Genomic DNA, 13,587 nt, shown 5'->3' on the forward strand with positions numbered 1-13,587 from the left:
TCTTTGTTTGTTATTGTGTTATTTTCATTTCGTGGTGAATTATACTATCCCAAACAGAGTAAGTCTTTCAGTTTTTTATATCAAAAGAAAAGTAAAATCTATTGTGAGTTTGGGTTGCTAGTTCTAGTTGCATTATAGACATTACCTACATTCTTTGCAACAATCCTGCAAAGTGGGTGCTCTCATGTTTATCTCAAAGATGGAGAAATGGCACTGGAGGTAAAATGGGTTTTTCAAGAGTTTCTTATGCACAAACCAGAACTGACATCTGGGTCTGATTCCAAAATCTGTGCTTGTTCCCCTGCCCACACTGCTTAGACATGATGAAAACAAGATGATGCTTTGGAAATCTACTCCTAAAATATTTAAGTAGAGACTCCACTCAAGACCATGAAAAGGAAAGCTCAACAAGCTCATTGTTACAAGGCCTGGTATGGTTATCCTTATACTGAATCATCAGAATTGACAGGACAGAAATACATGCTACTGGGTTTTTATTTCCATGTCTTTGTGCGATGTGTACATTCATTATGGAGTTGAGACACTCTCATTCATTTTCAGTATGTAATAATTCACTCATGAAAAGCTGTAGTAAGATTGAATAGTTTGCTAAAGAAATTACAAAGTGATTTAGTAAGGGCAGTCTTTAATAGTAGAGATCTCATAAAAGTCATTTTTTTTTTTTTTAGATCTTGATTCTGATTTCAAAATCCATTTCTATGTGACTGGCACACAGAATCTACTCAATACATAGTGAATGAATGAACAGGAAAACTTGAGACAGGCATGTTTTTGTTTAAAATATATATAAAAAAAAAAGGACCCTCTCTTTTCTGAATTGCTTGGGAGTTGAACTAATCTAAATTTAAAATGTGTAATTTTGAGCCTTTGAAATAGCCTTCATTCCTTTTTCATGTATGTCTTATTTGTTAATGTAGCATTAATACAACATTAATTCATAGCCTCATTTTAGTTGACTCTTAGTGATAAAGGAAGCTCGTAACTTTCCGATTATTGTTTCCAGTAATGGATTGGATATTTTCCAGTAATGGAGCGGTATTCAATTACTGCTTTGTCTAGAGGAGTGCACGAGAGTCCTCCAAAATACAGAGACAGCGGTTTGCTAACTCCATCCCGAGTTCTTTATCACTGGAAGAGTGGGTCGCCTGTGGCTAAAATTCCCATTTTGTTGTTACTCATTTTTGATTATAAAACATTCATTCTATAGCAAAGTGCAAGTTAATAAATATTAATGCCTTGCTGAAAGAAAAGAGGCTTAGCAGAAGGACTTTCTCCTATCCTTTAAGAGCCTCTGCATTGTGCTTTTGGACAAAAGAAAATGCTTTAGTTACTCTACACTATTTTCTGAGCAGGTCCCCAAGTCTCCATGCCAAGGAGGAGGAAGACCCAAATTATTTCTTTGAGAGGCAGGGGACAGTGGATTTTCTAGAGGTTAAACAGTGTGTGATAGTGAATCCTAGACACTTGTTCTAGCTGAGACATGAGAACACACTTTTTAATTCCTGGGAAGAGAGTTAAAGACCATCAGTGAACACGAAATTTTCAAATGAAGAAGGTTGTGAAAATAATTCTGGGCCAACTGACATACTTACCACAATCTGAGAATAACAGAACTGCATTAAATCATCTAACTAAATTCTCTATGTTTCCTCACCCACAGGATTCTAAGGACAGTGGGGCATCAGTCTTCTGAGTTTGGACCTTCTTTTCTTGTGAAACATGGTGTACCAGCTCTTTGGAAATACTGTTCCTTTGAATCAGTCATGGCAAGTCAAGTTTACAGTAGCACACATGAATTTTAATTTCTTCATCTTACTGCTCCCCGTTTTGTTTGATCTCATATGAAGGTAAGTTAAAGGTGGTCATATTTTGGCAGAGATTTTGTCTGCTGTGTAATAGGGGATATACAACTGGAAAGTAAGTAAAATGCCCTAATTTATTTTGCTATCATCATTGGAGGAAGATGTCTGCCATATCCTTGAGAATCCTGGTCATACAAGCCATGGAAATCTGTCCGAATCCCATGAGTTCTGCCAGCTGCTGTATAAATCTGAGGTTCACATTTTTCATCTGTAAAAGGGAAGTGAGAACACCACTTAACTTCACGGGTTAGATGAGATTATAGGTGCAAAGTACTGGGCACTTTGCCTGGTTCCTAGCAGGCAATCTATAAATGGGAATTCCTTCTCGGGCTTGGCTTTATTCTACCAACTATAAACTGATTTTCCCACTGCAAGCTAGTGACCAAAATGATATGATGACAGACAAATCACAGACTTGTTTTCCACAAGAGATCTGAATCAATCTTTTTAAGTAAAGAAAAAAAAATAGCAACCAGTTGGCAAAACACACCACGTGGCGTGTTTTTACTCCGTCACCTTCTCTCAGGCCATTTAAGAAGGCGAGGCTCTGGAATTATTGGTGGATTAGCTACAAAGTTGGAAAGAGCTCCCCAAGTGCTTCAAGAGGAATGCGTGTTGGTCTACTTGCCTCCAAAATCCTCTTAATATTCTTCATAACAAACATACCAGCAGTCTATTCTTGTTGAGTTACAATTTGCATATCTACAAAAGACTTGCTGATCTTCCTGTTGCTTCTCAAATCGGGGAAAAAAAAGTCATGCCTTCGTGTCACATGAATACAAATGAATTCTTCCCTCTGACAAATTTTGGAGGTAATGCATCTCCTTGCATTGTTAAGAGCTCATAAAAAAGCGCTTTTTTGGAAGTGTGTGTGTGTGTGCGTGTGTGTGTGTGCGCACATGAGCCCACAGCAAGAACAAGTGTGACACGTTCTGGACTTGTAGATGTGTTAGATGGCTCTAACACATCTCTCAGCCCCTGTTTTCTGAGAGCATCAAATCCTAATGCCTATACGTAATGGATGACTCCCCTAAGAATAAAAGATGGTCCAGCTTATGTACTATCTTTGAGGGAATTAAGAAGAGAATCACTCAAATCGTTTTCCATGTTCATATTTCAGATGTGGAATCTGGGTTGAGGAAGGCTGAATGGCATCTGAAAGGCCTTCATTATTGGTACATACAGAATTATATATACCTAGATGGGAAATCTGCTTAGAAGTGGATTTTGGATACTTTGTACTCTTTGGGTATCCTGGGCCAGTATACCTCTAAGTAATAACATTTTTGCCCCTTTCTTGTCCCTCAAGGCAAGATGGAAGAATTCTGCACTCCTTGATACATCTACACCACTTTGTACTGGTTGACTGGCACCTGGTTCCAAGGCCTCTGTATATCTTGACTCTGAAACAAAGAGGTAAGGAAGTTGAAATTAATGTTCAAGAAACTAATGAAGGTGGGGGCACCTGGATGGATCTGTCAGGTAAGCAGTTGACTCTTGGTTTTGGCTCAGGTCATGATCTCAGGGGTTGGGGGATCAAGCCCCAAGTTGGGCTCTGCAATCAGTAGGGAGTCTGCTTCTCTCCCTCGCCCTCTGCCCCCCACCCACTCTCTCTCTAAAATAAATAAATAAAAATCTTTTAAAAAAAGAGAGAGATTAATGAAGGTGAAAGCTCTTGATGTACTTTTAGGGTCATTATTGTTGCCGGGAGGGGACCGATCCAGAGACACCATGGAAAATCTGAACATTTTTTATGAGCTGGTGTCAGTTTGCTACATTTCTTACCCACGGGGGTACTTCAGTGGATCATTTGGGAGCTGATCTAAGATATCTGCTTGAGTTTTTTAAAGTTACTTTCACACATGTTCTGGTCTCATTCAGGAGTACTTAGTGGACAGTCAGGAGATGGGGGGGCCTTCTAGTTCCTCCAGCTACTCATTTGTGACTTTGGGCAAGTCTTTCAACTCATTCCTTTCTTCCTCTATTCATACATTAAGAATGCCTTGAGGAAATGTTCCTGGTAAGTACTATGCTGGCTTGAGGAGACATACAACTTTGCACCTAGGTAATGTCTTTCACTGAATGTTCTAATTACATTGAAACTACTTGTCTGTAGTTTCTAAGGGCTTTCTATCTCTAAGATTGAGTCTGAACAGCCTGTGTTGAAAAGTACATTTGCTTCTTCCAAGGAAGCACAGAAAAAGGATACAGAGGTGGGTCACTCCTGTCCTGGGGTCTCCTTCCCCTTTCTAGTGCTTTCTACTATGCAAGGGCAGTTGGCTCATCTGAAACTCCTTCCTGAACAGAACTGAATTGAGCTCAGCTGGGTTCTTGAGTCACCCATCGCAGGCCTTCAGCAATCCCTGAACTTATGATCCGGTGAGGTACGTATCAACATGCTCATGGCAAGTAACAGGCAGGCAGAATACCGAAGCATTTGTTCCCTCATAACAGCACTATGATTTTAATTTAGGCAGGAAGAAAGTGAGGATTTACTGATCATTTATTCTATGCCAGGCACTATGATAAAACTTTCCCATGGATTAATCCATTCTGCGCTTACCATATAGGCAAAACTATAGATGCTCAGAGAAGTGAAGTCTTTTGGACAAAAGTGTCCCACAAACACTCTTTCCTCTAAATCTACACAGACATAGATCTTAAATTCCTGTATAGGCCAGGAGCCATTTAGAGGGAAGATGGAGGAGCCAGCCTGATTTTAAATTTATAAAGGATATTATGGTTGCTTTTGCTGCTGGACATTTTTGCCAGTGGCTCAGCTGAGCACTGAAATCCTTGTGACGGCCTATCAGATTATTTCCAGATGAGTCATCTAGAACTGTACAGTATGCAGAAGTCAGGAGAGGCGGCAGTGGGCGGCAAGATGGGGTTTGTGCTTTGCAGAAAGAGACACAAAAGGGACGGGCAAGGTTCTTGTAGGATCAGGCCTGCGTTTCTGGGAGAGATGAGGGGATATTGCTGAGACGTGGGCAGCACTCTCTGTCTGAGAATGAGGAACATAGGGACTGAGAGGAGGAGATGAAAACCAAATAGAGAAAGACACCGTGTGTCCTCATAAGCCTAGCGAGGTCTGTGTTAGCAGGGATACTGGGCTGGTTACTACCCATTTAGCCAGCTCGGCTGCAAGTCTAGGTATAAAGTAGGATCATATGAAACCCAGATGCTGCCTTTCTGCCCAGCAATCCAAGCAAGAAACCAGTAAAACCCAGACATCCGTCCCAGAGAGTGCCCAGGTGCCTAAAATCCACTGCTAAAATCCACAGGTGGAACAATTATGTCTTTCTGCAACATTCTGAAAACGTGTCCCTCAAATCATAGGCTTGCAGTCCTCATTTCTGGCCCACCTCCCTTCGCCGTGTCCTGAGGGAAGCCACGGACCGTCCAGGTTAAGGGCCTACTTAGAGTGGAAAAAGGCCCTTAAGTTCTAAAACGGGTTACTTGCTTAAGAAATCACCATGTGTCAGTGGGGTGGTTTTAAAATATGTTAAAAAATTCTTTGAAAATCTTCCCATCCAGTCTGCAGTTGTCAGTGACTCACTTCGAAGAAATAGAATAAAACAGAAGTGATGGTGTGTCGACTTGCAAAAAACTAGGTCATGAAAGGGTTCCTTTTAGCTCTCTTGGATCACTTACTCTGGGGGAAGCCAGCTGCCATAATAAAGCAGCCTTCTGGAGACGTCCACATGGGGAGGGACTCCTACCCACAGCCATGTGAGTGAGTCATCTTAGAAGAAGGTACCGTATCCCCATTCGATCCTTTAGATGATGCAGCCCCAACTGATATCTTGACTGTGACCTTAAGAGAGATCCAAGCCAGAACCACACAGATGAGCTACTAATAAATTTCTGACCCACAGGAACTGTGACACAATCATTGTTGTGTCAAGCCATTAAATTTTGGGGTAATTTGTTACACAGCAGTAGACAACACAATAGCGTGTTATTGCTATCTTGAAGCTTCAGAATGTGTTCTCTCCCCTCTGTTCTGGATTCGCTGGTGCATCGTAATTTTGTGCCCTCTAGTGCCTCCCTGCCTCCTCCCTGGGCTCCAGTCAGCTCTGGCTCCTGTTCTCCGCTGGGGCTATGGCCGCCATCTTCCACTCTCTCACTGAACACGTCTGATGCCTCACCCCAGCCTCCTCAGTGGGCAGATGGTCTGACTCCTGTACCTACACCTACACACCTGCCAGTCGGGTGAACCAAAGCAGGTTGTCCTCTATGATTCAGCATCTCCATATGTCGATTAATAATTGATTAATAATAATTAGAGTACTGTAAATATTCGATGAGATATAAAATGCACAGCCTAATGCACATATGAACTCAGATAAATGATCACTGCTATTATTATGGAGAAGTCATATCACATCATAGGTAAGGATGTGGTCTTGGGAGCTGGACGGTGTAGGCTGAAATCCCAGCCATATGACTTATTAGTCATGTAACACTGGGCAAGTTACTTAATCTTTTTGTGTTTAATTTTATCATCAGAGACATGGGAGGATGACAGAGATACTAAAAACAACTTCTGAATGCCATTGCAGGAGTTAAGGGACCACTTGTGATGTGTGCTGAGATGCACTAAGCTCAACAAAAGTGGTGCCATTATGATTATTGGTGTTGTTATTTATTATTATTATTTTGGTAACAAATGATAAAACCTCCAGGCTGAAACTTCAATATCCTGCCATCAATCCTCTGCATACATACTCTTTCCTCTTCTCCTTCAGTTGTAAGGATACAGATGGTTCCTCTCCCCTCTAGATCTAGATCTGGACCCCATCTCCTCAGGGCCACCCTAGGATTTATTTAATCAATTCTATTCTCCCTATCCCTATTTTATCCCCTAACATCAACACAGAAACAGACTCAAGTCCCTTCCTTCTTGAAGAAAAATCCCCCGAATTACAGCTCCCTTCAGCCACTCACTTCTTATTACAGCCAAACTTCTAAAAGGCTGGTTTCTACTGGCATCCCTACTTTTTCACTTCTCCCTCTTCAAGCCCTTGTGACCTGCCCCTTCATCATTCTGAGACTGTTCTGACTAGGGATGCCAACAATATCTGTCTTGAGAAACAGAACAAATGCTTCCAAGTCCTCCTCCTCCTCTGTCTCTCTGTTGTACTGGGCACTGCCCTTCACCCCATCCTTCCGAAGCACACTGTTCCCTTGGTTTCCACAACACTCTCTGATTTTTTTCTACCTCTTGGCCCTTTTCTGGTCTTCTTTGCAGGCTGTTTTTCCTCTGCTTAACCATTAAATATTGGATACCATCAGGATCCAGGTGTAGACCCTCCTTTCCCTCACTCCACACACATTCCCTTGGTGATCCCATCCACCACAATGACTTTCATTGTCATCTATACGCAAAGGTCCCTCGAGTCTGAATATATAACAAGATCTTACTCCTGAGACTCTACCTCAAAAACTTACTGTCCTGCTGGACACTTTTGATGCAGACCTCTCAAAGCAACTTTGAAATCAACATATCCAAATCCAAACTCAATACTATCTTCACTGAAACTGCATTCCCTACATCACTGAATGCAGCCCAGGATTGGAATGTGGTCTAGGGTTAGCTAGAGTTGGCTCTTGTATGACTGTTAGAGACTTGGGTGAGTCTCCTTATCTTTGAACTTCTCCTCTCACATCCTCTGGAAACATCTTATATCACTGAGACATGGAAGTCCAATAAAGCCCATGCGAGAACCGTTACAGGGAAGTTTTTGGAGCTTACAGTATGAAGTCATATTTGGCCTGCTTTAGAAATAGGTGACAAATACACTGAGTTGATAATGATATGAGAATTATCAATCAGGTGTGTTATTAAGCTTGATTTTTTTCATGGCTTGAAATATAAAGATGGCATTGAAAGAATACTTTCCAATTAAATATAAGAACTCTTAAAGGTTATAAAATTCTGAACATAAATCTATGGTTTAGGGGAAAATGTAAGATATCACTGACTGTCATGATAATTTAATAACCACATAAGCTCATGGGTTGGAAAGCTTCCCAAATACAATTTTCATCCTCAAGTGAAAATGAAAAGTATTTTTTCTTATGATCATGTCTGGGTTTTTAATCTGGCATGTATTTTGTTAGTCTAGATTTGGGAAAAGACAAATTATAAAGGTTTCAGGAACTGCTCAATTACCTGAAATAATTCTGGTCAAACTGTTTTCCAAAGTAGGGAAATATAAGGCTACAATGAGTCTGTAAAAATTGTAATTCAATGGAAGTCCTTTCCTGACTTTACAATGGGGATACTTTCATCATCTATCCAGATCAAGAAGCCCTAGGGACAAAAAGGGTACTGGTCATTCTCATAGTCTTATTTTCTTAGTTCTATTTATAGGCATTAGGTATTTGCCAGTATCTCAACTAACAATAAAAACATCCTTAAATATTTTCTTCTGTATTACTTGACATGCTACTAGATAAGTGTTTGAGCTTTGGAGATAGTGCACCTTGGTTCTAGCCCTTATTTAGTTTCCTTACATAATAATACATACCTCATAATGCTAATACATGCAATCACAGGGAACTTCCTCAACTAGGAGCTCAATAAATTGTAATTACTACTACTATGATTATGCTCATACAAGTTATATAAAGATAGAGCAAGGATTTTTATAGTCACTTAGAAATGAAGGAATTAACTCTTACAGAATTTAAAGTCACATGTCAGTACCTCCTGTCCGTGCAAAGTAGTGTATTAGTGGTTGGCAAAAAACAAAGACAACAATTTCATCTCTAATTTTGAGGAACTTCTACCTAAATGGGCGGAGAGGATCATTATTAGAAGAATTATAATCAGGGATACGACATTATGGGTGAAGTTAGTCATGGAAGACATCTTGGTGGAACCAAGCCTTGAGATCAGTTTGACTGAAGAGTAGATCATGGGTTGTAATAACGGAATGGGGCAGTAGGAATCATATGGAGAAATCACAGAGGAGTAGAAAAACTAGACAGCTGAACAATATTTATTTTCACGTTTCATGGTAGAGCAAAAGTTATTACCATCTCAGTAATCATAACATTATTTCTCATCAAATTCTATTGTTTTGATCTAGTAATTGAAGGTCTGATGAAACAGAGTAGAAGAGATTTAAATTTAAAGAACCATGGCTAGTTCATTACTCATTTGGGTAGATCAAAGGGGTTACAGAAAAGCCTGTTCTCATTCCGTTCTTCTTTGTCCCCATATCCAATATGAAGCTTCAGCATCCACCTCCCATCTTGAGTTGCTACATAAGAAAGCAGTTTTGTATTTTGATGCTTGATTAAAAAATGCTTTCATTATAGTTACTAAAGTAGGATCAAGCTTGGGAATGTACATGGAGATAAAATTGTGGCAAAGTTGTCAGCTAGGTAAGAGGTATCATTTCATTTTTTTCTATAACATTAATTTTCCCTGTAGCCTGAATTTCATCATGCCCAGTCTGTCTTCATCAGTAAGTTGAGCTCTGAGAAGCCAAAGATACATGTCCAATATTTTTGAAATCTCAGCTGAAGTCTGGCTAAGAGATAAGACTGGAAAGGAGGTAGGTGCTTCAGAATATCTAGAAGCAGACCCAAGGGAAAGTTAACTCTTCTTTTTTATGTGTAGGACTAGTCTTTGCCTTTATAGTGCCATTCCAAAGGGACAGTCCATGCTAGGAAGGATAGTAACTGCTGTGTCTACCACTTCTACTGATAAAATAACTACAGAACTACTTGATTGTTAGGCTTCTAAAAGTGCCCATTGGAGAGTCATCCCCATAGAAATAAAAGGATCTTTATATTCTATCAGCTTGGAAATAAATCTGCTGCAATAAAATATTAGGCATAAGAAATGGAGCCTTTCTTTTACCCTCATATTTTATTTCACGTAAGTTTCTTCGATTTCCCTTGACATTTATTTTGTGCTGCTTCAACCTTATTCTGGAATACAGCCATAGACCAGACCAAAAATACAACTACTTTTTTTAAATAAATGAATTCCGATAGAATTCTGAAGTGCTAAAGATCTTTAATAATACGTTAGTTTTTTTTTTCTTCTGCTACCTCATGTCTGATGCTCTCAGGTTTATTTTCTTGATGCTTATTACTGTAAGTTTGACTATATAAAATGGAAGGAAAAGGACAGACGGCACTAAATTAGGCTAGTTATAAAAATTTCTGTAAATACTTAAGAAGTTTACCAGGTAACACTTCTACTTCCATGATTTTTAGGCGGACTCTCAAGAATGACCACTAATATTGTATTCAGATATTTCCTTTTATGACAATGTAGTGTTATGACCTCCACAGTAGCACCACATTCCTTTTTAATTACAATATTAGAATAGTGAACACATATAAAAATTTCCCTCAAACTATGCCCTAAATCCTGTACACCAAAAAACAGCACTTTTCGTCCAAGTAATTTAGAATGTGAAGAACAAATTCTACTGCTCTACGGGAGCCAGGAAACCCTATGCACATTCCAACTCCCGAGTTTGGTGGGCGATGGGGCCTTGAACCAGAGGGGATGAAAAATTCAATAGCTCTCGGTCAAAGATTTATCGAGAAAGTAAAATGCAACTGTTTTTCCCGTGCTTTTTATAATCTGTCAATGTCAATCCTTTCCTCGATGGTCTCTGCAGGTTCACCTGGCCCTTCGTGAGCCACAGTTTGCCTCTATTAGCTCCTGTGAGTGGAATCAGGACTAAATTTTTTCATTGGGCAGTCAGTCAGGCAACGTGACTATGACCCACTAGCATAGGCCTGCGGAAGTTCCTATTGGCATAAAACTGGGAAGAAATATGGGTAGAAAGAAATTAAGAATAAAAAGGAGGAGCGCAGGGACACCTGGGTGGCTCAGTGGGTTAAGCCTCTGCTTTCGGCTCAGGTCATGATCTCAGGGTCCTGGGATCGAGTCCCGCATCGGGCTCTCTGCTCGGTAGGGAGCCTGCTTCCTCCTCTCTCTCTGCCTGCCTCTCTGCCTGCTTGTGATTTCTGTCTGTCAAATAAATAAATAAAATCTTTAAAAAAAAAAAAAAAAGGAGGAGCGCAAGAGTAGGTGAAATCAGAGGAAAGGAGCTCAAACTGGAGGAAGAGGAATCAGGGGTCATTCTTTCAACTCAGCAAGACAAGGGCATGTAGCGGAAGCTCTGTCTGTCTTCACTCACACAGAATTTCTAAGACACACAAAATGACACAGAAAGGCAGTAGGTCAGCATTGTCTGCAAATGTTTAGGCAACTGAGGTCATTATTTGATTACTCTATTTGAATGATGAAATCATCAGCTTCCATTTATTCATAGTTCATCTGAATAAGAAAGTTCCAAAGTGGTTCCCCCCAACCACCAAAAAAAAAAAAACCTAAATAATAGTAACTCAGGTTTACAATAGAGATCCTGAAGCCATGGACATTTAAAAACGACCTCTGAATCATCACAACATTTTAAAATAATTAAGTCATTTGCTAATAAAATGCACTTATTCTAGTTCACCATCAACTTCAAAGCCAGCTCGGAATCTGAGGAAAGCATTAACCCAAGTATATTTCATCAAAGACTAATTCCACACACTCTAAAAAAAAAAAAAAAAAAAAAAAAAAAAACCAAAAAAAAAAACCAGCCATGTTTGTTTTTCCAGTCAGTTCTGCCTACATATCACTTTGGAAATTGCTGCTTGAGATAATCAAGTTGTGTGTGATATAAAACAGCCAGAAAATTCTAGTCAAGAGACTATTACACTGATAAAATTAATATCTCATTTCTTACCCCATGTTTTCTAGATAAATTAGTGTTTCTACAGGTGTAGCATTGATAAGGATGCTTCTTATCCACTTAAAGGTCCTGAAGGATTTAAAGAGTGTTTTATTGCATTTCATGATGTTTGATTTCTCTTTTTACTCAAAGAATTTTGCCTTGTATTAAAAACTGCAGAGGCTGTGCTGTATTAAAATAAGATAGTTTCACCGTACTGCTACGCAACAGAAGGAGCAATTTAAGACGAGTTAATTCTCAAGCTCTCAGTTTTCGGTTCAGACAGACCTCATGGAACTTGGAAAAACCATAGAGCACATTTGTTACACCCTACAGTGTCTTGATCAGGAAGGGAAGAGTGTATTGACCTTATGTAGAGGTGCAATGACCAATAATTAATTATGAAAATTATCAGGGGAAAAAAGCCATGAATAAAGTATGGCCATTACATATAGTTTAACTACAATTCCTATCAACTGGAATTGATAGGTTATATATAGGGGAAGAAGTCTGGTGGATTGTAGGAGAGAAAACCCTCCAAAGGAGGTCGGGGATAACCTGTTGGTGGTAAACAAAACAAAACAAAGCAAAACAAAAGCAGGACATAGAAGAAACAGAAGAAAAATGATGACTCAGAAAAAATAAGATAAGTTCTCTCTGGCAAAAACTGACATGTTGCTCTGGACCTGAGAGAAGGAAACAGAGTTCAGCAGCTTGCTGATTTTGGTCAAAAGTTTCTGAGGAGTTTCTGAGTGGGAAATCAAGAATACAACTGTGCCTACTCCTTACCCAAGCATTCAGCAAGAATCAGATTCCAAAAGAATCTTCCCCTGTAGCTTTCCTGAGCTAGCTGAAGGGCACTAGAATAATAAGGAAGCTGGAGACTTGGGTGTGAAGGTCCCCATGTAATGTGGCAGTCGATGAGCTCATGTTGCTTGATGTGACCTGGTGTTAGTTAATCTCAACCGAACCATGCCAATAGCACTCAGAAGATTTGATGGGTGAGGAAAGACACTGCTTGATTCAAACCAAGAGGGTAGTTCGTTAAGTCTTACGTAGGATCTTTCTGATCATAAGAACTGAGGTTGGAGTTTATATAGGTAGATTTTGGAAAATACATGGTCTTCCAATAAATTATTCCTCACGTGAATTTCTTTTTGGGAGGTGGGGACCAAAAGAGTATTATAAAATGTGTATTCTGAGTTCTAATTTTATCTTACGATAGGCACTCTAGGAGAAGTCACAGACCGGGGCAGTTTCTAGGACTTACATCTCTTCCAATCAGGTCCTCCTGGTTTTCCACAATTCCCCAGGGGGCAATGCCTATGGTACATATCTTCCCTCGAGACTTGGATGCATGGTCCTTTAAGGCGTCTCCAACATGGCGAATAACACCTGAGAGGAAAAAGAAGTAATTATTCTTTCTTTTAAAGCAATTACTCTCTATTGTTCTAAAGGAAATTGTGATAAATGTGTCCTGCAAGGCTAAATGCATTGAATATAAATTTTTAACACATTTCTACACAAATGTTCAGAACAGAACATAAATTTGTGGCTCTAATGTCAGATATATTTGTGGGACTTTTATATGAACTCTAGCAATGGGTTTCTCATTCGATTTTAAGTTCTTTTTTGCCTAAGGAAAAAACAATTTAAAAGCATCCGATGTCTTAAAAAACAAAACAAATACAATTCTTTAAACTTAGGGAATCTTTTTCTTGTACTGTAAGTATAATGGTATTAGCATGGCTGAGAACTGATACCATGAGTATATCCTCTAAAAAGCAGCATACAGAATATTATATGAAATCTATGCCACAGTTTGTGTCTACAGAGTCATTCAAATAGAATAGTTACTTCGATCATATTTTGTTAACCTTGATTTCATCTTCCTATTTATTGACACATCATGTGGAGACCCTACTTCGAAAGAAAACCTTGGC

At 39.4% G+C, this 13,587-nt stretch overlaps 1 protein-coding gene across 18 annotated transcripts in view; it reads right to left on the bottom strand.

Annotated features, from left to right (window-relative positions):
• The window catches only part of LOC116873011 (transient receptor potential cation channel subfamily M member 3), a 484,792-nt gene that overhangs the window by 216,846 nt on the left and 254,359 nt on the right, over nt 1–13,587 (bottom strand). For all 18 annotated transcript variants that reach the window (XM_032866614.1, XM_032866613.1, XM_032866612.1 and 15 more), the window contains exon 5: nt 12,915–13,039. In XM_032866614.1, the coding sequence (XP_032722505.1) occupies nt 12,915–13,039 (125 nt within the window). The remainder of the gene's footprint in view (nt 1–12,914; nt 13,040–13,587) is intronic.

Source organism: Lontra canadensis, unplaced genomic scaffold, assembly GCF_010015895.1.
Source record: "Lontra canadensis isolate GAN:19392208 unplaced genomic scaffold, GSC_riverotter_1.0 scaffold31, whole genome shotgun sequence".
In the NCBI taxonomy this organism is placed as follows: domain Eukaryota; kingdom Metazoa; phylum Chordata; class Mammalia; order Carnivora; family Mustelidae; genus Lontra; species Lontra canadensis.